General features: G+C 44.6%; 1 protein-coding gene across 6 annotated transcripts in view; it reads right to left on the reverse strand.

The window, feature by feature from the left end:
- The window catches only part of MAP7D2 (MAP7 domain containing 2), a 109,582-nt gene that overhangs the window by 40,174 nt on the left and 42,024 nt on the right, over positions 1-27,384 (reverse strand). For all 6 annotated transcript variants that reach the window (XM_075854033.1, XM_075854032.1, XM_075854036.1 and 3 more), the window contains exons 2-3: positions 3,117-3,194; positions 1,994-2,157 (exon numbers count right to left, since the gene is read on the reverse strand). In XM_075854033.1, the coding sequence (XP_075710148.1) occupies positions 1,994-2,157; positions 3,117-3,194 (242 nt within the window). The remainder of the gene's footprint in view (positions 1-1,993; positions 2,158-3,116; positions 3,195-27,384) is intronic.

The raw sequence follows: 27,384 nt of genomic DNA on the forward strand, positions 1-27,384 counted from the left end.
CGGGTGATTCAGAAACTGAAGTGGAGGGGAGCCAGCGCAGCGCCCCTTCCTCTTGCTGGGGTGATACGCCCCGTGGGATCGCACAAGTCACACACCCCAAAGGCCGGCCCTGAGTAGCGCGTTGGACTTTGGTCTTCGGAACCACTTGCAAGTCATCGTGGCATAGATTCCACTAGATGTTGAAATTGTTCTACCTGAATACTGGTCCATGCAGACAGGATAGCTAAAGTTGCCACTCAAATCCGACTCTCCTATCATCATGGTGAAACAGAAATCTGGATTCAACTGACTAGGCAACTGTTTTCCACTGCTCAGTGATCCAATTTTACGCTCTTTGGCCCACTGGAGTTTTGCCCTTCTGTTTCCCTTAGATAGTAATCGTCTTCTAACTGCTCGTCTGCTGTTATAGCCCATCTGGGCTAAGGAACGATGAGTTGTGCTTTCAGACACATTATTTGGAGAACCAGCGTAGTTTTCGACTGCAAATTGCTTGACTGTGCAGCGTCAGAACGATTTTTGTCATTTTACAAAATGGTCCCCAATTACGGACCCATTCACTTCTATTTCCCACGGACACCTTTCCGTATATTTACGGGAAGGTGTCCGGGCCGTAGAAGGCCTCCACAAAAGATAGGACATGTCCTATTTTTTTATTTTACGTACCGTGCTCCCATACTTTAGAATGGGAGCATGGCCTGCAAATGCTTGTGGCTGTCTACGGCCGGCCATGCCCATATTAGGGGCATGGTCGTGTGCAGGGTGCTACTTAAGAATGCTAAATAACTTGGTACAATTGCCAAGTGAACAAGCAATCATGTTCATGTCATTCTATTTCCATTATGGACTTTTTATGTGTTGGGTCAACAAATTCTGCACAAGTGATTATATTTATAGATTTGTAGTTAAAATAGTCAAAACAAGTAGTGAGTGTATAATTTCATACTGCAGTAATCGAAAAGGACTCCTATGTACAACACTGCAGAATATGTTGGACAATAAGGCTATGTTCACACCGAGTTTTTTGCAGGCGGAATTTCTGCCTCAAAATTCCGTTTGGAAGTTTGAGGCAAATTTTCCTCTCCCTGCACGCCGATTTTCGCTGCGTTTTTTTTTAGCGCCGCGGGCATAAAACACTGTGAAATACGCTTTTTCTGCCTCCCATTGAAGTCAATGGGAGGTCAGAGGTGTAAACGCCCGAAGATAGGGCAGGTCCCTTCTTTCTCCTGCAATGCGGTTTTACCGCTCGCGGGAGAAAACCACCCCTGCCTCCCATTGAAATCAATGGGAGGCATTTTCGGGCCGTTTTGCGGAGCGGTTTCCGCTTCAAAAAACTCTGTGTGAACATAGCCTAACACAAATTAAGCTTATTCCAATATATCACGTCTGATATATTTGTCCTCATATTAAAATCAAAGACATCACAAGGGAAGCGTCACAGCCGTTACCATTGGAGCCTGATTTAGAAGGCCACAATAACATTGGTGCAATACAGAATCCTACTCAGAGCAGGGACCTCTCTCCTTTGTATCATCGTTTGCTCATTTGTTTTTTTGTCATTTTACTTGTTGGTTACTTCTCCAATTTTAAAAAGATGTGGAATATGTTGCTGCTATATAAAGATTATTAAATTAAACCTAGAACACCATTTGCTGGATCCTGAAGCATATCCTCAGCATTGTTGCGCAATCCAAAGCAAGCCACCCTACAGGTGCCAGTTTTTGGTAGTTTTTTCCTTTCTAGGGAGCGATTCCGTACAAGGTGGATCTCTGCCAGGAGAACCAGTACCTAACATAAAGCAAGTTCTGTAACTAAACAAATACAGTATTGAAAAGTAGGGACTGGGAAGGTAGGAAATGTTCTGTACCATGAGCACCGCTAATCTGGCCATTAACAGCTTTCCATTATTCTGAGATGACATGCACACACAAACCCACCCCAAAAAAACGAATGCCCTATGAGTAGTCATTCACTAAAGCAGGGAATGGTCTCTTACTTCTTCCTCTTTGATTTTATTCTTCCTCTTCTCTTCTACTGCTGCCCGCTTCTGATCCTCCCTTACGCGCTGGTCCTCCATCTTCTTCCACCTTTCTTCTATTTGTTTCTCATACTGTAGTTTTGCTCGCTTTTCCTTTTCCAAAATCTGTTGCTCTCTGGCAGCTACAAATAGAAAAGTAGAATGCAGCCATACATAGCATTATGGAGTAGACAACGTGTGGCACGCCATGCCAATCCGTACTGCAACAGAGACAACGAATGTTTACAGTGTCTGTCCTGTACTATTTCTTAGTGGCAATAATTAACTTAACAGGGCATTTATTAGAAACTAGGTTGTCTTCGCTTTCATCCACATGGAATACCTTGACGTACAGATTTTTATGCCATACCTAAGCATGAATTGTAAAGTAGAAGCTGCCTTTAAACTTACACTTGTAAGAAGCCTCCTATGGTCATCAGCGGGTGGAATTGTAAACCACCTCGATGAAAAGAAAGAAGTGACATTTAACTACTTGATGCGGTTTCTGTAGCATAATCTGCCCCTGAAAACAGCAATGGGTGACCACAGGCAGATTAGCCCTATTAAAAACGGGGTTAATCAGCATGCAAAAGCGCATCAGTTCTTACTGAAAAACCATGGCAGAAATCCAAGGGTCAACCTCAGATTTCTGCTGCGGTTTCTTGACCAATTCCACCTCGGATATTTCCACATAAAATATCAACTGTGTGAATAAAACCATAAAGGGTTATTTCCAACTCAGGGATTTAGAATATGGACACATGATATGCCATAAAATGCCTGATAGACGTGGTTCCAGCTCTGGACCCCTGACGAGAACAGGGGTCCCCTGACTCCCGTTTAGTCTGGTGAGGCGTCTGCTGGCACACGATTGTTAATCGAGGTTGCTTGTGCAGATACTTATTATGCACTCAACATTTTTAAAGGAATTTTTTTATGTTATAAACGTTTTTCGAATTTATTTGGTACTTTTTTTTTTCCCCCAACAAGGAATGCTTTAAACTAACAGATCTAATGGACCTTATTAACAACAAAACATAACAATGACAATAAGGATCACATTTGTATATTCTTCACAATTCTAAGTAACAATAGAACTTACCAAGACATTTCTCCCTTACTTCTCGTCTTTCTTTGGCAAGTCTCTGTCGTTCATCAGTCTTGAAAAGACTATCCATGCCTAAAAAAAAAAAAAGAAAAAAAAAAGAGAACTTTAGTTACAGTCATCCTTTATTAATATTACGTCAACATTAGTTTTATTTTCTTTTGAAAATATTTATCTTTTGGCAAAAACTTTTATATCCACAATCCTTAGCCATATAAAAACTACACAGGATGCAACCCCAACTTATGGGCTAAAAAGGCAGAAAAAAAGTTAACACAGCAAGACCTGGAAAAAGGAAAAGGGTTTCAATGACATACCCCAAATCTGTAAAAATGCGTCTATAGACTTCCTGCTAAAAATCACTTTGATAAATTTTCATAACTTTAAAAATTTCTCTGCCAAACCAATATATTAGGTCAACGCTTCCATTACAGAATACATAGAACACCGTGACTCTCAAATAAAGACAAAAAAAACCAAACACGTAGATTATGTTCACATGTAGTATTTATTGTGCGTTTTAAATGTCACATAGGACGCTGAATTAAATGGGTTGTTAAAAAAATTGTCAACTGAATGTGATAAAAAAAAACTTGCGTTTTTTATAACTCAACCATCTCTATTCAAGTCTGGAGGGACAGCGGCTGCAAATAATAGACGAACGGGACCCCTGTTCTACCAGTAGGTGAAGGCCCCAGAGGTGGGATCTGCACCTAGCATGCATTTATGGCATAAGTTGGGAATACCCTCTTAAAGAGACTGTCACCACATTATAAGTGCCCTATCTCCTAAATAAGGAGATCGGCGCTATAATGTAGGCGACAGCAGTGCTTTTTATTTAGAAAAACGATCTATTTTTACCACTTTGTGAGCAATTTTTAGCTTTATGCTAATTAGTTTCTTAATGGACAACTGGGCGTGTTTTTACTTTAGACCAAGTGGGCGTTGTACAGAGGAGTGTATGACGCTGACCAATCAGTGACCAATCAGCGTCATACACTTCTCTCCGTTCATTTACACTGCACTAGCGATATAGCTATATCGCTATCTGCAGCTTCATACACAAACACTAACATTACTGCAGTGTCCGGACAGTGAATATACATTACCTCCAGCCAGGACGTGATGTGTATTCAGAATCCTAACACTTCTGAATCTTTTCTGTGAGATTTCCAGCAAGTCAAACGTAATCTCGCAAGATTATGATGTAAACTGTCATTTAAAACGTGATTACGTTTGCCTTGCTGGAAATCTCACAGAAAAGATTCAGACGTGTCAGGATTCTGAATACACATCATGTCCTGACTGGAGATAATGTATATTCATTATCAGGACATTGCAGGTGTGTGTGTGTGTAGGGGTGGGTGTGTGTGTGTAGGGGTGGGTGTGTGTGTGTAGGGGTGGGTGTGTGTGTGTAGGGGTGGGTGTGTGTGTGTAGGGGTGGGTGTGTGTGTGTAGGGGTGGGTGTGTGTGTGTGTGTGTGTGTGTGTGTGTGTGTGTGTGTGTGTGTGTGTGTGTGTGTGTGTGTGTGTGTGTGTGTGTGTGTCTCATTGGCCATTAAACTAATCATAAAGCTAAAAACCGCTCATAATGTGGTAAAAATAGATCGTTTTTTTAAATAAAAAGCACTGCTGTCACCTACATTCAGGGCCGCCATCAGGGGGGTATTAGGGGTAGTGGTGTGAGGGGCCCGGCCAAACCTAATTGAAAGGGGGGCCCGGCAACTGCCTCGACATTCTTTTGGTAGGAAAAAACGGGCCCCTGCAATGGGGCCCGTTTTTTTCACCAAAAGAATGTCGTGAGCCGCTGCTGCTGCTGCTGCTGCGGGCCCCCTCCCCTCGTCATGGGGGGCCGTCAAACCGTCCGCCCGCGCGCGCGCACCCGATCGCGCGCACAATGAAACTCCCGCGCGTGCGCACTCGCGAGCGCGCATCCACGAACGCCCGCACTGGAGACCGCCCGCGCGCGCACCCGCGATCGACCGCGCGCGCACCCGCGACCGGCCGCCCGCGAACGAAGCGCGCGCAGCCGCGGACCCACATGGACAAAACTTACCTGGAGCCTGGCTGGAGGTGAAGGACTGGACGTCTGGACCGAAGACCTCCCCTGGAAGACATCGCCGGAAGAGGACTGGAGTGGGAGCAGCTCTTCTGACAGTGAGTAAATTATCTCAAAGTGTTGTTTATGTATGGCCCTGTTCACACAGTATTTTGCAGGCAAAAAAAAATCTGCCTCAAAATTCCTTAAAGAATTTTGAGGCAGATTTTGAGGCAGATTTTGACCTGCCCACACTATCTTGCCGCGTTTTTTTGCTGCGTTTTTTGCTCGCGGCGATTGAGGACAGCAGACAAAAAAACGCAGCGAAAAATGCATTTTCTGCCTCCCATTGATTTAGATGGGAGGTCAGAGGCGGAACCGCGGCAAGAAAGGACGTGCTGCTTTTCTTTTTCTTTTTTCCGCGACTGGCTCCCATTGATTTCAGATTAAATCAATGGGAGGCGGTTTTGGAAGTTCTTTGGTGCTGATTCTGACGCAGTGTCCGAGTCAATATCAAGGCCCAAAAACTCTGTGAACTGGGCCTTATTGTTAGGGCTTATTCAGACGAACGTGTAATACGTCCGTGCAACGCGCGTGATTTTCACGCGCCTCGCACGGACCTATGTTACTCTATGGTGCCGTGCGGACTGTCAGTGATTTTCGCGCAGCGTGTGTCCGTGTGTCCGCTGCGTAAAACTCACGACATGTCCGATATTTGTGCATTGTTCGCGCATCACGCACCCATTGAAGTCAATGGGTGCGTGAAAATCACGCCCAGCGCTTCCGCAGCCGTATAAACTATGAATGAAAACAGAAAAGCACCACATGCCACAAACATACAAACAGAGTGTCATAATGATGGCGGCTGCGCGAAAATCACGCAGCCGCGCATCATACGCTGCTGACACACGGAGCTGTTATGGACCTTTTGCATGCGCAAAAAGCAAACGTTTTTTGCGCGTGCAAAAAGCACACGCTTGTGTGAATCCGGCCTTAGGGTAGGAACACACTAGGCATGAACACTGCGGATTTTATGCAACACATTTTATTGTGGAAAATCCGCAGCGTATTACAGTCGCAGCAGAGTGGGTGAGGTTTTAACAAATCTCATCCACACGCTGCAAAAAAAATGGACCTGCAGTGCGGCTTTGGCTTTTTAAGCCGCAGCGTGTCAATGTATTCTGTGGAATCGCCGCTCCTCTGTTGCAGAAATGCTGCGGTTCTGCCGCAAAAATCACACAAAAGAAAAAAAAGGTACTTTTTTAAATTGATAAAGTTTAGACTTACCCCGGCCGTAGTCCTGGTGACGCGATCCTCTATTCTTAGCGCAGCCCCGCCTCCTGTCATGACGTTTCATCCCATGTGACTGATGCAGCGGTCACATGGTCTACAGTGTCATCCCAGGAGGCGGGGCTACGTTCAGAAGAGAGAGACGCGTCACCTAAACTACGGCCCTGGCAAGTCGAAACTTTTTTTTCCCTGCAGGATTCCCGCAGCGGACACGCCTCACGAAACCTGCGCCACTATTTGGTGCGGTTTTGCTGGCGGAATTCCCTGCGGCTCCCGGGATAAGCTGTGTAGTTTTACTCAGCATATCCGCCTAGTGTGTCCCTTATGATGTCGCTCCTGGAGCTGCTGCCGGTCTCTAAATAGGCAGTTGGTCCAGTAGAATTTGGAATTATTTTTTTTTGTGAACCAGCTTAAAAAAATACAAAACTTTTGTGTTAGGGCCTGTTCACATCACTGTTCGCTTCCGCTCCGGGGTTCCGTCTGAGGTTTCTGTCGGGTGAACCCCGCAATGGAAAGTGAAAGTGATAGCACAGCTTCCGTTTCCATCACCATTAGCGCAGTCGACTGCGCTATTAATTCCGTCCGAAAACCAGCCGGAATGGTGACGAACCACCGCTCCGGGGTTCCGTCTGAGGTTTCTGTCGGGTGAACCCCGCAACGGAAAGTGAAAGTGACAGCACAGCTTCCGTTTCAGTCACCATTGATCTCAATGGTGACGGAAACATCGCTAATGGTTTCCGTTCGTCACCATTCCGGCTGGTTTTCGGACGGAATTAATAGCGCAGTCGACTGCGCTAATGGTGATGGAAACGGAAGCTGTGCTATCACTTTCACTTTCCGTTGCGGGGTTCACCCGACAGAAACCTCAGAAGGAACCCCGGAGCGGAAGCGAACGGTGATGTGAACAGGCCCTAACACAAAAGTTTTGTATTTTTTTAAGCTGGTTCACAAAAAAAAATAATTCCAAATTCTACTGGACCAACTGTCTATTTAGAGAGCGGCAGCAGCTCCAGGAGCGACATCATAAGGGACACACTAGGCGGATACGCTGAGTAAAACTACACAGCTTATCCCGGGAGCCGCAGGGAATTCCGCCAGCAAAACCGCACCAAATAGTGGCGCAGGTTTCGTGAGGCGTGTCCGCTGCGGGAATCCTGCAGGGAAAAAAAAGTTTAGACTTGCCCCGGCCGTAGTTTAAGTGACGCATCTCTCTCTTCTGAACGTAGCCCCGCCTCCTGGGATGACGCTGTAGACCATGTGACCGCTGCAGCAGTCACATGGGATGAAACGTCATGACAGGAGGCGGGGCTACGCTAAGAATAGAGGATCGCGTCACCAGGACTACGGCCGGGGCAAGTCTAAACTTTTTTATAAATTTAAAAAAGTGCCTTTTTTTTTTTTTCTCATTTGTGATTTTTGCGGCAGAACCGCAGCATTTCTGCAACAGAGGAGCAGCGATCCCACAGAATACATTGACATGCGACTGCAGTCACACTGCAGGTCCATTATTTTTGCAGCGTGTGGATGAGATTTGTTCAAACCTCACCCACTCTGCTGCGACTGTGATACGCTGCGGATTTTACACAATAAAATGTGTTGCATAAAATCCGCAGCGTTCACGCCTAGTGTGTTCCTACCCTAAGGCCGGATTTACACAAGCGTGTGCTTTTTGCGCGCGCAAAAAGGTGGCGTTTTGCGCTTGCAAAAGGTCCATAACAGCTCCGTGTGGCAGCAGCGTATGATGCGTGGCTGCGTGATTTTCGCGCAGCCGCCATCATTATGACACTCTGTTTGTATGTTTGTAGCACGTGGTGCTTTTCTGTTTTCATTCATAGTTTATACGGCTGCGGAAGTGCTGGGCGTGATTTTCACGCACCCATTGACTTCAATGGGTGCGTGATGCGCGAACAATGCACAAATATCAGACATGTCGTGAGTTTTACGCAGCGGACTCTAGCTGCGTGAAAATCACTGACAGTCTGCACGGCCCCATAGAGTAACATAGGTCCGTGCGAGGCGCGTGAAAATCACACACGTTTCACGGACGTATTACACGTTCGTCTGAATAAGCCCTAACAATAAGGCCCAGTTCCCAGAGTTTTTGGGCCTTGATATTGACTTGGACACTGCGTCAGAATCAGCACCAAACAACTTCCAAAACCGCCCCCCATTGATTTAATCTGAAATCAATGGGAGCCAGTCGCGGAAAAAAGAAAAAGCAGCACGTCCTTTCTTGCCGCGGTTCTGCCTCTGACCTCCCATCGAAATCAATGGGAGGCAGAAAATGCATTTTTCGCTGCGTTTTCTGTCTGCTGTCCTCAATCGCCGCAGGCAAAAAACGCGGCAAGATAGTGTGGGCAGGTCAAAATCTGCCTCAAAATTCGGTGCGCGGTTCCAGGCGGTCGCCGGTGCGCATGCGCGGGAGTTTGCGGGTGCGCGTGATCGGTCGCACGGGCGGCGGTGTTTGACGGCCCCCATGCTACCCAGGGCCGCCATCAAGGGGGTATTAGGGGTACTGATGTGAGAGGCCCGGCCAAACCTAATTGAAAGGGGGGCCCGCAGCTCATGACATTCTTTTGGTGAAAAAAACGGGCCCCATTGCAGGGGCCTGTTTTTTTTCTACCAAAGGCAAGTCGCGGCAGTTTGCCGGGCCCCCTTTTCAATTAGGTTTGGCCAGGCCTCTCACATCAGTACCCCTAATACCCCCCCTGATGGCGGCCCTGGGTACCATGATATAGTACTGGACGGAGTACCGTTAACAGGCGGTGCCACGGTAGGGGGGCCCAGAAAATGTAGATGTAGGGGGCCCTGAAATTCCTGATGGCGGCCCTGCCTACATTACAGCGCCCATCTCCTTATCTAGGAGATAGGGCACTTATAATGTGATGACAGAGCCTCTTTAAAGAAAACCTCAAAGTAGTTTTTCTGCAGTTTTTCAGATGTGGTATTAGTAAACATGCACAAAGTCCCCAGAACTGTACACAGATTTGTAGATGTTGTATGTATATTTTTTCACTTTTCAGTCTAAGAAACAATCTAGAAAGTTGCACTTTGGTAAACACGTAGAAACGGTCACGGTTATAAAACAGGCAGCATTCCTATCTACAATATGTAAAAATAAATGTAAAAGCACGTAAAAGTGAAAGTAAAGAACGTCAGCAGACGACATTCCTGTGCTCTCAGTAGTTACAAAGGTGAAGATCACTGCACACAAAGGTATCAGAGAAAACTCATTAATCACAAAGCAAAAATCGAATGTCACGTTCTCTCCAGATGCATCGCTCCACACGAGGAAAATGCTGCACATTTTCCGCACAATAAATCTGCAGCACAACAGTTCCGGCGAGGTGAATGAGATTTGAATCAAATAGAATCCACATTCTGCAGAATATTTTCCGCATGAAAATCAGAGCATTCTATTCCGAACGCTTACTGCAGATTTCATACTTTTCAAAGTAGAAGGGGTGAAATCCAGTGTGATTCTGCCACAAAATTGGCACATAACAAATGCAGATTTTGCTTCAGATTCCACCGAGTATGACAATAGCCGCAAAGTTGAGGAGATTTGAACAAATCCCAGCCACGCGCTGCGCAAAAAATCCCAAGACGACGCATCTGGAAGTTTACATGCGCTGTGGATTCTACAGCTTGTCAATGTCTTGTGTAAATGCTGCAGAATTTACGTGTGGAATTTCTGTAGCATTTTTGGTCCCATTTGCACACCGACAAATCACAAGGTCTAATCCCTCTTCGTGTGAAGTCTTTTAACCCCTTATTGACTTGGGTATTTTTGTGTCTTCGACACGGTTTAACAATTTTTTATTTTTTTTTCAAAACACGTCCACTGCTCGTATACAACGTGTAGTTTAGGGTTATCAAGGTTATTTATTATTTATGTGACCCATCCAAAGAAAAACATCCAAGAGACCATATGGTGAGACAGCACCTGACTGTAGCTGTGAAGGGATGCAAGTACGCATAAATGGGAAGGGCTGCACTGCCAATACGAAACCCAAAGTATTAGCAAAAGCAACAGCATCCAATTCAATAGTCCAAGTTTATTGTGCCAGAGTAGTCATACAGAAGATAAGCAAAGTTTCGACCGATTACAGTGATTTGGGTCTCTCAAGCTTGAGAAACACCCAATCGCTGTGACGGGTCGGGACTTTGTGTATCTGGTGTGTGACTACTTGGGCACAATAAAACTACTAAACTACTACTAATTTGACTACTGAATCGGATGCTGATGCTTTCGCTACTACCATCCATAAAACCAGTTTTTAAATGGATTGCCCGAGATTAGAAAAAAAAAAAAGGTGTTCCACCCCCACCAGAAACTACCACTTTTGTATACAGGCTGTGTCTAGTATTGTAGTGAAGACCCATTTTTAAAACTCCTTTAACCACTAGCCGCACCACTCAGTAACTGTACATAGTCGTGGGAAGTTACTTCCCACACGAGGACGTACGGTCACTGAACCGTTCCCAGTGCACACTGAGTGACTGTGTGCACCTGGAGAGCAACAGATCCACCCATCACATTTTATCCGCGTTAAAAGTTTTAAAAACCGTTTCTGGGACTTGTACTATGCCCCCCACGTGACCAGCAATGGACCAATAGCATGCTTCCCTCAAGCTTTATGGAGATGCTTTGATTTAATTTTCCAGCAGGACTTGGCACCTGCCCACACTGCCAATAGTACCAATACCTGGTTTAAATAACCACAGTATCACTGTGCTTGCTTGGCCAGCAAACTCGCCTGACCTAAACCCCATAGAGAATCCATGGGGTACTGTCAATAGGGAGATAAGACACCAGACCCAACAATGCAGACGAGCTGAAGGCCGATATCAAAGCAACCTGGACTCCATAACACCTCAGCAGTGCCACAGGCTGATCGCCTCCATGCCACGCCGCATTGATTCAGTAATTCATGCAAAAGGAGCCCCGACCAAGCATTGGTGGCACATACTGTACATACCTTTCAGTAGACCAACATTTCGGTATTAAAAATTATTTTTGAAATTGGGCTTATATAATATTCTATATCTCTGAGACACTAAATTTTGGGTTTTTAGTAACGGTTACCCATAATCATCAACATTAAAAGAAAAAAAATGCTGGCATTAGATTACTCTGTGTAATGAATCTATAGAATATAAGAGTCACTTTTTGAATTGAATTACTGAAATAAATGAACTTATTGATTATATTCTAATTAATTGAGGACTATATATATATATATATACATACATACATACATACATACATACATACATACATACACACACACACAAATAATCACCCACATTTATAATAATATGGCAGCGAGACGTTACACCTCCGAAGAGGCGTATGCCATAATCGGATATAGACTCCGCGAGCAATGCTGAACTAGAGTTCTTTCTGCCGTCATCCTCCTCCAGTGACCGTGAGGAACCTCTTCGAAGTCGCTGGAGGGTTAGCGTCCAGGTTCTGCCCGACCCCGAAACTGCCGTTCTGCCTGACCCCGGTATTGCCAGCATTGATTGGTCACCCCCAACCAATTATACCCACCAAATCCCAGAATTTACTGCTGTGGCAGGAATTCACGTACAAATGGAAGGGCTGCCTGTAAGTCGGCTTTTTCAAATTATTCTTTACAATTTGATCCAGCTTATGGTGGACCAAGAAACACTTTATGGCCACCAATTTATTTTGGAACACCCCAACTCCTTTCATGCTTAGCCCAATCAGTGACATCCGACCAATTGTGCAGAAATGAAGTATTGGGGGTTAATGCTCAACATGTATCTCACTAAAAAGCCTGAAGTGAGATTCTACTGGTCCACGGATATTATATATAATTGTCCGTTGTACCGAGATACAATGACCAGACCTCGCTTTGAGGCCCTTCATAAATTTCCGCAATTTAGTGAACTCCCAATGCCCTTCTCAGGATGACCCCAATTTCAATACTTTTTAAAATTAGGCCCAGGTTAATATTTTTCCAAAAATTTTTCAGAAATCTGTGGGGTCAAAATGCTAACTATACCCCAAGAAAAATTCCTTGAGGGGTGTAGTTTCTAAAATAGAGTCACTTCGTGGGGGATTTCTGCTGTTTTGGTCCCTCCAGGCCATGGCACCGAAAATCAGTCAAGCAAAATCTGCGCTCCAAAAAAAACCAAAAGGCCCCAAAATACACTAGCTTCTGAGGCCTGTGTTTCAGTCCATTAGCACACTAGAGCCACATGTGGGATATCTGGGCAATAAATATTGAGTTGCGTTTCTCTCGTGTGAAAGAGAAAAAACAACTGGCACCCGACAGACCTCATGGACTTCTTATAGATGAAGCCTCCAACGCAGATGTGAACAGGGCCCACAACCAGCTCCATTAAACACATGATTTTAAAGACACAGCATAAGGACACATAGTTCACGCATGAGGTGGAGCAAGTATCTGCATTTTCTTTTTAAAGCATGAAGTACACAGAATATATTTGAGGTTAGTGATATAAACCGATTATGTCATCTAAATCGACAGAACGTATACCTGTGTACAGGGAGATTGGGCTGTCTGTCTAAGGGCCTGTTCACCTCAGCGTTGGCTTTCCGTTCAGGGGTTCCGTCGGAGGTTTCCGTCGGGTGAACCCCTCAACGGAAAGTTAAAACAGAAACCTTAGCTTCCGTTTGCATCACCATTGATACCAATGGTGATGGAAACATTGCTAATGGATTCCGTTTGTCACCATTCCAGCAGGTTTCCGTTTTTGTGATGGAATCAATAGCGCAGTCGACTGCAATATTGATTGTTGAAAAAACGGAAACCTGCCGGAATGGTGACAAACGGAATCCATTAGCAATATTTGTCACAATTTATATTAAGCTAAGGTTTCCGTTTCACTTTACGTTGAGGGATTCCCCTGAACGGAAACCTCAGACGGAACCCCTGAACGGAAAGCGAACGCTGATGTGAACAGGCCCTTAAAGAGGCCCTGTCACCACATTATAAATGCCCTATCATCAACATAATCTGATTGGCGCTGTAATGTAGAGAACAGTGGTTTTTATTTTGAAAAACTCATTTTTGAGCAAGTTATGAACAATTTTAGATTTATGCCAATTGGTTTCTTAATAGACAACTGGGCGTTATAAAGAGAAGAGTATGACGCTGACCAATCCGCGTCATACACTTCTCTCCATTCATGTCTATCTGTATTCACAGCACAGCGTGATCACGCTGTGCGGTCACATACTCCCACACAAACTTTACCGATGTGTCAGGAGTGTGAATATGCATCGCATCCTGGCTGGAGGCATGGTCTGTTCACTCTCAAGACACTTCAGTAAAGTTAATGTGGGTGTATGTGACAGAACAGCGTGATCTTGCGGTGCCCAGTACAAATGGACATGAATGGAGAGAAGTGTATGACGCGGATTGGTCAGCGTCATACACTTATCTTTGCAATGCCCAGTTGTCTATTAAGAAACCAATTCGCATAAATCTAAAATTGCTCATAACTTGGTCAAAAATGAGTTTTTCAAAATAAAAAAAACACTTATCTACATTACAACGCCGATCAGATTATGTAGGAGATAGGGCACTTATAATGTGGTGACAGAGCCTCTTTAATACAGCACTGTGCAATTGTCCCTCTATACTGCCTGCATATAGTGCTGCTGTTCTCAGGCCTCCAGGAGCATGGGCCTGGTTGTTTCCTATGCACCCCCAGTAGCTATGCCACTGCCCAGCAGCGAGAAATCACTGTGATGAGCATCTGGCAGGACAACTAGAAATCTAAAACTAACCAACCAGACAATCATCACCACATGATAAGTCCATATAACCCCAGAAATAATCATGTAACTCTTGGATTGAGCCTTGTATGAAACATTGAGGGTATGAACACACTAGGCGGATACGCTGCGTAAAAGTACACAGCATATCCGCCCTGGACCCACCAGGGAATTCCGGCCGAAAGACTGCACCAAATTACGGTGCAGCTTTTAAGGCGGAATGTCCGCTGCGGAAAACAGGCTGAAAAAAAAACAAAAACTTATACTTACCAAACATCCTGCAGCCTGGCCTCATGGGATGACATTCCATCCCATGTGACTGCTGCAACCAGTGGGGAAAACCCGCAACAGAAAACCATGCTATAGATTAAAAAATAAATAAAAAACGCACCACAGGTCAATTTATGAACCTGGTTTTCGGCTGACTTATTACGCAGTGTGGGGATGAGATTTGTTCAAATCTCATCCACTCTACGGCTACTGTATTGCACTCTGATTTTCCGCTATGAAAAACATTGCGGAAAGGCTGAGGTATTTACGCTACATGTGAACATACCCTGAAGGGTGTGGTATTTAAAGTCCAGCAACATTCGTGCATACATTTATTAGTTCAGTACGGCTTTACTATGAGGCTTTATCTTCATTAGCCTTGACAGAGTAACTAGAAGGATTTTCACACAACATAAAGTCAGTTCTCTGAAGTGTATGGCAACTATAGCCGTTCCCACTATAAATCCTTCTCTTCACCTTCCCTGTATTCTTCATTTAATTACTACTCCGATATACAAAAGGAAAAACAAAAAGGCACAGTAGATTGTGAGCGAGCCACATGGGATCATGCGTAGTCTGAGACCTCAGTTAATGTGTAACCACATCAAACGTCTACAAAGACAGAAAGACACTAGAGAAAAGATTAACCAAACAAACGCCTAACAAAAGATAATGATGAAAATTGAAATCGCCCAGCACTTCCTATGTTTCTAGGCCTTTCACACAGCAATACTACAGTGGAATACGACTACACACCACTAGAATATAAAACATCAAGGTGTGTGGCGTCCACGTATTCTACCCCCAAAGGAAAAAAACAAAAAACAGACCAGGACCAGCCACAAATAACAAAATGTTACATAATATAGTGTCTTAAAGGACGGGTGTCGCGGCAAAAAAAATTTTATATCAATTTTCTTTTCGTGTTTTATTAAAAATTTTATTTATTTGTGTGTTTGTGTTTTACTTTTTTTTTTATAACTTTTTCTTCACTATGGGGGCTGCCATTTTTTTTTAATCTCTGTATGTGTCGATTAACGACACATACAGGGACGGAATACGGCACATACATCGCCATAGAGAATGCGAACGGGAGCCGTTAGCATTCACTATGGTGTACGCCGTCTGTGTGGGAACGTCGCATGCGCCGCTCCCACACAGTCCAAATGGAAGGTCTTCGGCCGAGCGACATCCGGCGCCATTTTCTTGTGGACCGGAAGCCGCGGCAGGACAGTAAGATGACTACTTCCGGTCGCGGCTTCCGGACATGTGTTCAGAAGCGAGCGGACGGACCGGAGGGAGCGGCGGCGGCAGGAGCAGGTAAGTTATGTTTGTGTATGTTCGTGTTTTCGTGTGTGATTACCACTGTATGTAAGCCTACTACACTGTGTATTCGCTCAAAAAATGGCGACACACAGGTTTGAACATTCAATCCCCTCCTTTCTCCTGGCACTAGCCAGGATAAAAGAGGGGGGATTGTTTGAGGACGCTAGAGCGAGTGAGTCTTCTCCAATTTTGCAGCATAAAGCAATGTGGTTGCTTTACCACATGCCAATGAGGCAATTTTGGGAATTGCTCCCTCTAGTGACCAGCACAGGGAAATGTTATAAATTAGAATCTAATTTATAATATTTCCTGACTTGTGAAAAAATAAAAAAAAATAACAAATTTCTAGCGACACATTCCCTTTAAATCTAAAGGATTGTACAGAATTAGAAGAACATGGCTGCTCTCTTCAAAAAACAGTGCCCACCATATTCAATTAGGGTACGATCAAAAAAACAGGTGAAACACCTTTTATTAAAGAGGCTCTGTCACCACATTATAAGTGGCCTATATTGTACATAATATGATTGGCGCTGTAATGTAGATGACCGCAGTGTTTTTTATTTAGAAAAACTATCATTTTTGACGGAGTTATGACTTATTTGAGCTTTATGCTAATGAGTTTCTTAATGAACAACCGGGCGTGTTTTACTTTTTGGCCAAGTGGGCGTTGTACAGAGGAGTGTATGACACTGACCAATCAATGACCAATCAGCGTCATACACTTCTCCCCATTCATTTACACAGCACATAGCGATATAGCTATATCGCTATATGCAGCCACATAAACACACTAACGTTACTGCAGTGTCCTGACAATGAATATACATTACCTCCAGCCAGGACGTCATGTGTATTCAGAATTCTGTCACTTCGCTAACACAATACCGACACTACAGCACAGGAAGCGTAATCTCGCGAGATTACGCTGTAAACTGTCATTTCAAACGAGATTACGCTTGCTGTACTGTAGTGTCGGGATTGTGTTAGCGAAGTGTCAGTCGTTATTTTACATAACATTTTATTGCCCATACATTACATAAAAACAAAAAGCCTACACATATTAGGAATGTACACAACCATAATAACCTCAAGAATTAATTTAGCAGTTTATTAAGGCTGGGTTCACACGAGCATGTTACGTCCGTAAAGGACGGAACGTATTTCGGCCGCAAGTCCCGGACCGAACACACTGCAGGGAGCCGGACTCCTATCATAGTTATGTACGATGCTAGGAGTCCCTGCCTCGCTGCAGGACAACTGTCCCGTACTGTAATCATGTTTTCAGTACGGGACAGTAGTTCCACTGAGAGGCAGGGACTCCTAGCATCGTACATAACTATGATGCTAGGAGCCCGGGTCCCTGCAGTGTGTTCGGTCCAGGACTTGCGGCCGAAATACGTTCCGTCATTTACGGACGTAACATGCTCGTGTGAACCCAGCCTTTGTGTGAAACGTGAACAGAGTAAAAAATAAATAAAACCGCACAGAAAAAAAAAAAAATACAAAAATTGATTTCTGCTGTATAAAACGAGGCCTCATATAGCCACGTCATTGAAAAATAAATTAAAGTTATGGCCGCTGAAAGGCAGAGGTGCAAAAACAGAGAAATTTAGCTGGTCATTAAGGTTAACCGTCTTTTACTTGTAAAGCCGCTCAGCCAATAACCGCATTGCAAAGCGGACTGTGTATATACCCTTAGGCCTCATTCACACGGCAGGGTTTCCCGGCCGGGTGCCGGCCGTTCATAAATCGGCCGGCACCGGGCTGCATTAGGAATAATAGACCCCTAATGGGGCTATTCACACGACCGATTTTTTGACGGCCGGAAAAACCGGCCGTCAAAAAATAGGACATGCTCTATCTTCGCCCGGGTACCCGGCCGCCCGGCTCCCATAGAGGTCTATGGGGCCGGGTAATACACGGCCATCACCGGGATGTGTCCCGAGTGATGGCCGGCTTTTCCGGAGCCTGCGCTCTATCTCCTCCTCCTCACAGCGCAGAGTGCATGTGAGGAGGAAGAGTTGATGCCATTCTGACGAATGGCATCGCTGTACACTGTGTGGCAGGGCCGGGGTGTACAGCAGGTGGAAGGGAGCGCTTCGCTGGCTCCCTTCCCCTGCTTGAAAAGCACCCTGGCCCGGCGACACCTTCGATGGCGCCGCTAGCAGCTGCAGCTGCTGCGGCTGCTACTACTGCAGCGACGCCACTATAGCAGAGCAGGGAGGTATCTCCCCGCTCTGCTATGTGCTAGCCGCACTTTAGCTCCTTGAAGGAGCGGAATCCCCGTGTTTTCGGGGATTCCGCTCCTGGACAGAGCGCTTGATGTCTCTGTCCATATCTGGGCAGTGACATCAGGGGAAACTCCTGAAGCGGAATCCCCGAACACATGGGGATTCCCCTTCAGGAGTTGCCGCTGATGTCACTGTCCGGATCTGCCCGGCCCGGCACGGATGCAAAACTGAATGCAAACCGGCCGGGCAAAATGGCCGATTTTACCGGCCGACACTCGGGCTCGGGAATGACCCGGTCGTGTGAATCCCGCCTTAGGCCGGGTTCCAACGTAGAGTAAACAATGTGGAATTTCCGCAACAGTACGGTGTGAGGAAATTCAGCAAACTTCACAGTAGCAGCAAAGTGGATGAGATTCAGTAAATCTCATGCCACGCTGGGGAAAAAAAATAATGCAGCGTAAACCTTAATTCCTTGACGTCCTCAGCAGCAGCACCCATGGGGATATTCTATCCTCCTAGAATATAGGACAGGTGATATCAATTTATTTGAATTAATTGGCTACCCTATAAAAGCTAGCCTCACAGCTGGTCACAGTGTTTTTTTCTTCTGTCCTCTCACTGAAAGGACAAGTGGTGTCTCAAACCTAGAAGCGAAAGTGCTGGCGTCCTGGCTTATCCTGGTATTGCAACTGCAATTTAAAAGGTACAGTTCTCCCTATCTTAAAGGGAATGTGTCGCTAGAAATTTTATTATTTTTTGTTTGATTACACAGTTTTAATTTTTTTCATTTTTTTCACAATTCAGGAAATATAAATTAGATTCTAATTTATAACATTTCCATGTGCTGGCCACTAGAGGGAGCAGTTCCCAAAATTGCAGCATGGTCAATGTGATAAAGCAACCTCATTGCTTTATGCTGCAAATTTGGGGTAGACACACTCTCTAGTGTCCTCACACAATCCCCCCTCCCTTATTCTGGCTAGTGCCAGGAGAAGGAGGGGGTTTGAATCTTCAAACCTCCTACTCTGTGTGCCGCCATTTTCTGAGCGAATGCAGTGTAGGAGGATTAGATACAGTGCTCAGCAGACAGTAGAACACGAACATAATACACACATCACATACACGAACATAAGTTACCTGCTGCTGCTGCCGCCTCCGCTCCAATTCCTTGCACCTTCGCTTCCTTGAACATATGGCCGGAAGCCGCGGCCGGAAGTAGTCATCTTACTGTCCGGCAGCGGCTACCGGTCCACATGAAAATACCGCCGGATTTCGCTCTGCGAACGAGCTTCGTTTTGGTCTGTGTGGGAGCGGCGCATGCGCTGTTCCCACACGGACGGCGTACGCTGCAGAGAATGGAACGGCTCCCGTTCGCATTCTCTATGGGGTTGTATGTGCCGTATTCCATCTCTGTATGTGTCGTTAATCGACACATACAGAGTTTGAAAAAAAAATGGCAGCCCCCATAGGGAAGTAAAAGTAAGAACAAAGTAAAAAGTAGAACACGAGAACACAAATAAATAAAATTGGTCATCATATTAAAGGCAATATGATTTAAAAAAAAATAAAAAATTCATGACACCTTCCCTTTAACACTTTCCCGCGATTGGGCGTAACTGTACGTCCGAAATCAAAGTGATTTCCCGCAGACGGGCGTACAGTTACGCCCTGCAGATAAAGCGAGCACAGGAGCTGTGCGCGCTATATCTTCAGCGGCTGTCAGCTGTTATACACAGCTGACATGCCGCTGCAATGGCTGTTACCGCCGATCGCAGCCATTTAACCCCTTCAATGCGGCTGTCAATGACGTCCGCCGCATTGAAGTGGTTTACAGAGGGAGGGAGCTCCCTCTGTAACCCCCGCCCCCCCCCCGCGGTGGATCACGGGTGGCGATTGTTGCTATGGCAACCAGGAAGCCGTTACTAGGCTTCCTGGTTGCCCAGGTACGGTAGCCTATTAGGTCCTGCCCGAGGCAGGACCTAATACGCTAACTGTCAAATGAAAAATGACAGTTGCGATGCACTGCACTACATAAGTAGTGCAATGCATCGTACCGGGGATCAGAAGACCAGATCTTCAAGTCCCCAGGTCAGTGTAAAAGATAAAGTAAAAAATGTAAAAAAAAATGTAAAAGAAAAAGAAAAATAAAAGTTAATAAATAAAATAAAAACAACACTTGCCCTGTTTCCCTGATCAACTACTTTATTATTAAAAAAACTTGAAAATATGAAAAAAAACTATACATAATAAGTATCGCCGCGTTCGTAACGGCCTGATCTATAAAAATATCACATTATTTTTACCGCACGGTGAACACCGTAAAAAATTGTAATAAAAAACAATGACCGCATTTTTTTTTTTGGTCATCTTGTCTCAAAAAAAATTTCATAAAAAGTGATCAAAAAGTTGCAAGTAACGCAAAATGGTACCAATAGAAACTACAGTTCGCCACGCATAAAACAAGCCCTCCCGCAGCGATATCAACGAAAAAATAAAAAAAAGTTACGGCTTTCAGAAAATGGCGACACTAAAACATGATATTTTTAGAAAAGAGTATTATTATTGTGGGAACGTAGTGAAACGTAAAAAAACAATATAAATTTGGTGTCGCTGTAATCGTATCACCCCGCAGAATAAAGTTAACATGTTGTTTATACTGCACGGTGAACGCTGTCAAAACAAAAAAAAACGTGCTGGAATGGCTGTTTTTTTGGTTTCCTCATCTCCCAAAAAATGTAATAAATAGTGATAAAAAAATAAATAAAAATCGCAAGTACCCCAAAATGGAACCAATAAAAATTACAGCTCGTTCCACAAAAAAGGCGCCCTCACACACGCCCTAACGGAAAAATAACACGTTATAACTCAAAACGCAATGGTGCAAAATGATGCTAAATGACGACCCAGACTAATTTTTAGGTCCAGTAGAATTTCACTAAATACCCCACAGGTGGACCCCGTAGACGCAGCGGAGATGAGGAAACTTTAGGGCCTTGTGCGGCTTATAGGGCTGGTGAAGAAGTCAAATATAAGGCAACACTGGAGCGCAGATATTTTGTATAATACTCAATAAACCCGGCCTGTGTATAAAGGATTGGTTCCAAGCGTACCACACCAATCCATGGATTCTTCATTCACCCCATTTATTACATCATCCTATTATGACCTGTTGCACTCCGCCCAGCTTACATATACCCTGATGTACTCCGCCCAGCTTACATATACCCTGATGTACTCCGCCCAGCTTACATATACCCTGATGTACTCCGCCCAGCTTACATATACCCTGATGTACTCCGCCCAGCTTACATATACCCTGATGTACTCCGCCCAGCTTACATATACCCTGATGTACTCCGCCCAGCTTACATATACCCTGATGTACTCCGCCCAGCTTACATATACCCTGATGTACTCCGCCCAGCTTACATATACCCTGATGTACTCCGCCCAGCTTACATATACCCTGATGTACTCCGCCCAGCTTACATATACCCTGATGTACTCCGCCCAGCTTACATATACCCTGATGTACTCCGCCCAGCTTACATATACCCTGATGTACTCCGCCCAGCTTACATATACCCTGATGTACTCCGCCCAGCTTACATATACCCTGATGTACTCCGCCCAGCTTACATATACCCTGATGTACTCCGCCCAGCTTACATATACCCTGATGTACTCCGCCCAGCTTACATATACCCTGATGTACTCCGCCCAGCTTACATATACCCTGATGTACTCCGCCCAGCTTACATATACCCTGATGTACTCCGCCCAGCTTACATATACCCTGATGTACTCCGCCCAGCTTACATATACCCTGATGTACTCCGCCCAGCTTACATATACCCTGATGTACTCCGCCCAGCTTACATATACCCTGATGTACTCCGCCCAGCTTACATATACCCTGATGTACTCCGCCCAGCTTACATATACCCTGATGTACTCCGCCCAGCTTACATATACCCTGATGTACTCCGCCCAGCTTACATATACCCTGATGTACTCCGCCCAGCTTACATATACCCTGATGTACTCCGCCCAGCTTACATATACCCTGATGTACTCCGCCCAGCTTACATATACCCTGATGTACTCCGCCCAGCTTACATATACCCTGATGTACTCCGCCCAGCTTACATATACCCTGATGTACTCCGCCCAGCTTACATATACCCTGATGTACTCCGCCCAGCTTACATATACCCTGATGTACTCCGCCCAGCTTACATATACCCTGATGTACTCCGCCCAGCTTACATATACCCTGATGTACTCCGCCCAGCTTACATATACCCTGATGTACTCCGCCCAGCTTACATATACCCTGATGTACTCCGCCCAGCTTACATATACCCTGATGTACTCCGCCCAGCTTACATATACCCTGATGTACTCCGCCCAGCTTACATATACCCTGATGTACTCCGCCCAGCTTACATATACCCTGATGTACTCCGCCCAGCTTACATATACCCTGATGTACTCCGCCCAGCTTACATATACCCTGATGTACTCCGCCCAGCTTACATATACCCTGATGTACTCCGCCCAGCTTACATATACCCTGATGTACTCCGCCCAGCTTACATATACCCTGATGTACTCCGCCCAGCTTACATATACCCTGATGTACTCCGCCCAGCTTACATATACCCTGATGTACTCCGCCCAGCTTACATATACCCTGATGTACTCCGCCCAGCTTACATATACCCTGATGTACTCCGCCCAGCTTACATATACCCGGATGTACTCCGCCCAGCTTACATATACCCGGATGTACTCCGCCCAGCTTACATATACCCTGATGTACTCCGCCCAGCTTACATATACCCTGATGTACTCCGCCCAGCTTACATATACCCTGATGTACTCCGCCCAGCTTACATATACCCTGATGTACTCCGCCCAGCTTACATATACCCTGATGTACTCCGCCCAGCTTACATATACCCTGATGTACTCCGCCCAGCTTACATATACCCTGATGTACTCCGCCCAGCTCACATATGCCCCCACATTATAAGCTGAAATACCACTAATACACCAAGCAAAATCTGCGCTTCAAAAGCCAAATGGTGGTCCAACTGAGCCTCGCAGTGTACACAAACGGCAATTTATGACCACATATGGGGTATTCTGGAGAACCCGCTTAACAATTTATGGCATGTGTCTCTACGGTGGTGCAAGCTGGGCACAACACATTGGGCACTGAAATGGCATATTTGTGGAAAACAGCAATTTTCAATCTGCAACATCTATTGTTTACTCATTTTTGCAAAACACTTGTGCGGTCAAAATGCTCACTACACCCCTAGATCAATTCTTTGAGGGATCTAGTTTCCAAAATGGGGTAATTTTTCGGGGGGACCACTGTACTGGTACTATAGCTCAATGCAACATGGTGTCAAAAAACGAATCTTATAAAATCTCCACTCCAAATACTAAATGGCGCTCCTTCCCTTTAGAGCCTTGCTGTGTGTCCAAATAGCAGTTTATGACCACGTGTGGGGTATTTCCCTACTCTGAAGAAGTTGCTTTACAAATGTTACGGTGCTTTTTCTCCTTTATTTGTTGAGAAAAATAAACACTTTTAACTAATGCTGCGTCTTATTGGAAAATAATGTAATTTTTCATTTTCACTGCCCATTTCTAATAAAATATATGACACACCTGTGGGGTCAAAATGCTCACTACACCCCTAGATGAATTCCTCAATGGGTGTAGTTTGCCAAATGGAGTCACTTTTGGGGAGTTTCCACTGTACTGGTACCTAAGGGGCTTTGCAAAAGCGACATGGCGCAGAAAAACCAATCCAGCAAAATCTGCTCTCCAAAAGCCAAATGGCGCTCCTTCCCTTCTGAGCCCGGATGTGTATTCATACAGTACTTTATTACCACATATGGGGTATTTCCGTACTCTGGAGAAGTTGCTTTACAAATGTTACGGTGATTTTTCTCCTTTATTTGATGAGAAAATGAAACATTTTTACCTAAAGCTACGTCTTAGTGGAAAGAAAATGATTTTTTCATGTTTACTGCCCAAATCTAATGAAATCTATGAAACACCTGGGGGGGGGGTCAAAATGCTCTATTCACCCCTAGATTAATTCCTCTAGGGGTGTAGTTTCCCAAATGGAGTCACTTTTGGGGGGTTTCCACTGTACTGGTGCCTTAGGAGCTTTACAAATGTGACATGGTGCCGAGAAATCAAACCAGCAAAATCTGTACTTCAAAAGCTAAATGGCGTGCCTTCCCTTCGGAGTCCTGCCGCTTCCCCCAAACAGCCGTTCATGACCACATGTTGGGTATTTCTGTACTCTGGAGAAGTTGCTTTACAAATGTTGGGGTGCTTTTCCTCATTTATTTGTTGAAAAAATAAAAAATTTGGAGGTAAAAATACATGGTATTGGAAAATAATGGAATTTTTCATTTTCACTGCCCAATTCTAATGAAATCTATGAAACACCTGTGAGGTCAAAATGCTCACTACACCCCTAGATTAATTCCTCAAGGAGTTTAGTTTCCAAAATGGGGTATTTTTTGGGGTGTTTCCTTTGTTTCGGCACCACAAGACCTCTTCTAACCTGACATGGTGCCTGAAATATAATATAAGAAAAGGAAGGCCCTAAAAGGCTCTAGGTGCTCCTTTGCTTCTGAGGCCGGTATTTCAGTCCAGTAGCGCACTAGGGCCACATGTGGGATATTTCTAAAAAACTGCAGAATCAGGGCAATAAATATTCAGTTGTGCTTCTCCGGTAAAAACCTTCAGTATTACAGGAAAAATGGATTATAATGGAATTTCTGCCCAAAAAATGAAATTTGTAGATATCCCCGCTACATTGCTTTAATTCCTGTGAAACGCCTAAAGGGTTAAAAAACTTTCTGAATGCTGTTTTGAATACTTTGAGGGGTGAAGTTTTTAAAGTGGGGTGATTTGTGGGGGTTTCTAATATATAAGGCCCTCAAAGCCACTTAACAACTGAACAGTTCCCTAAAAAAATGGGCTTTTGAAATTTTATTGAAAATGTGAGAAATTGCTGCTAAACTTATAAGCCTTGTAATGTCCTAGAAAAATAAAAGGATGTTCAAAAAATGATGCCAATCTAAAGTAGACATATTGGAAAAGTTAGCTAGTAACTATTTTGTGTGGTATTACTATCTGTCTTACAAGCAGATACATTTGCATTTAGAAAATGCAAATTTTTTGCAAATTTTCTCAAAATTTTGGTGTTTTTCACACAAATATTGAATAAATCAACCAAATTTTTTCACTAACTTAAAGTACAATAAGTCACGAGAAAACAATCTCAGAATCGCTTGGATAGGTAAAAGCATTGTCGAGTTATTACCACATAAAGTAACACACGTCAGATTTAAAAAATGAGGCTCTGTCATTTGGTCCAAAAGTGGCTCAGTCCTGAAGGGGTTAAAGTACCTTTTTTTTTTTTGCTGAAACACAAAAGTTGTTGTTTTTTTTTCCTCTCTAGTAAGCTGATTGCATATTCTCGATCCACAGATTTCTAGCCACGACTCTGGTGATAGAGGATCCGTGAGGAAATCCGCTGGAAAACGCAGGCATTTGTTCCGCAGGGAATGGGATATTCCGCTGCCAGATGGTAGCGAATATTTTTTCTGTGCCGATTGCAGATCCAACAAATTTCCCATAGAAGACCAAACCAGGTCCAATAAAGAAATGTCATGAATGAAAGATTGTGCATGACTCCATCTCTGAATTTAAGGAATCCTTCTCCCATGAGAGGGAAAATTCAGGAAAATCATCTCAATCCCATCATAGACCCAGGCCGTTAAGGGAAGGTGTGTTACCCCCTAGGGAGTCAGACATTGTGGATGGTTTCAGGGTCATCGATGAAGTTAACACTTCCCCATGCAAATGGGACGATGACCAGGAAATAAATCTCTTCCCTATAGAAAAGATGTCCAGACTCCTTAAAGCCATCCGTTCAGATGAACGGGTGAAATATGACGGAATTGGGGAAGATGGATTGCCCAAGAAAGTTAGGGCATTCAAAGTTTACTCCATCACCAAGAAATTAAATGGTCAATGAATGGAAGTCCCCAGACAAGGGTCCCATTCTAAATAAAAGGTTTAAAACAATGTTCATCATTGATGAGAAAGAGGATAAGAAATTAGGGGGAACCCCCTAAAGTTGCGATTGCAAGACAATTTAGACGTGCAGTGGTCCCCAGTGAAGACTGTTCAAATTTTCATGATCCTATGGAACGCAGAGCTTTACGAAGAGGGTACCTAACGGCCGCAGCTCAGGCAAAGACGGCATTAGCCTCTTCTACTATCGCAAAGAATAGGAGATCATGGCTCCTCCAGATGGAGGAAGACATAGACAATGGCGTTCCACGAGACGACATTCTAAAAAGTTTTAGATATGTCTTGTTAGCCTCAGATTTTCTTTGTGACGCCATGGTCCAGCAGTCCAGATTTGCAGCCCGTGCAGTGGCCCTATCATCAGCTGGTAGGAGATTCCTCTGGATAAAACCATGGGGGGCAGATGTGCATTCTAAGAATGCACTTTGCTCAATGGAGTTTCAGCCTAGTAGGCCGTTTGGAGCGGAATTGGATTCCCTAATGGAGAATCTATCTGACAAGGTAAATCTCTTCCTCAGTCAGGGAAACGTAAATGGGGAGCCTCCTTTCGTGGCCAGTCTAGAGGTCAAAGCCAGGGAGGGAGACAAGATAGAGGGGAAAATTCCTCCTCAACCAGTATACAATGCTCCAAGCGAGGCAGCTATGGACATCAGAGAGGTAGGGGGAAGAAAACATCCAGCCCCTGGCAGGAAGCTGGATTTCTGACACCAGAGACATACCTGTAGGAGGAAGATTGTCATTCTTCTACCCCCAATGGGAAAGGTCTATAAAGGACCTTTAGGTGCTAGACATAGTAAAAAAATGGCTACAATATAGAGTTCATATCGCACCCTCCAGACAGATTCCTTGCCACATCAAAATTTGCCAATACGAAACAGTCTCTCCTAGAGAGGGCTATTCTAGACTTTATAGATATGAAAGCTCTAGAAAAGGTTCCCACCGCGGAACTCCAGACAGGAGTTTACTCAAGAGTATTCTTAGTTCCAATGCAAGCGGGAAAATGGAGAACTATAATAATCTCAGATATCTAAACAAATTTATACGCAGAGCAAAATTCCGTATGGATACCATCCGTTCGGTACTCTCTATACTGGACAAAGGGGATTTTCTCACAATAGACCTGAAAGATGCATATCTCCACGTACCGATTCATCCAAGATACAGGAAATTCCTGAGAATTGCCATCTGGATACAG

Source organism: Rhinoderma darwinii, chromosome 2 (genome assembly GCF_050947455.1).
Source record: "Rhinoderma darwinii isolate aRhiDar2 chromosome 2, aRhiDar2.hap1, whole genome shotgun sequence".
Classification (NCBI taxonomy): Eukaryota; Metazoa; Chordata; class Amphibia; order Anura; family Rhinodermatidae; genus Rhinoderma; species Rhinoderma darwinii.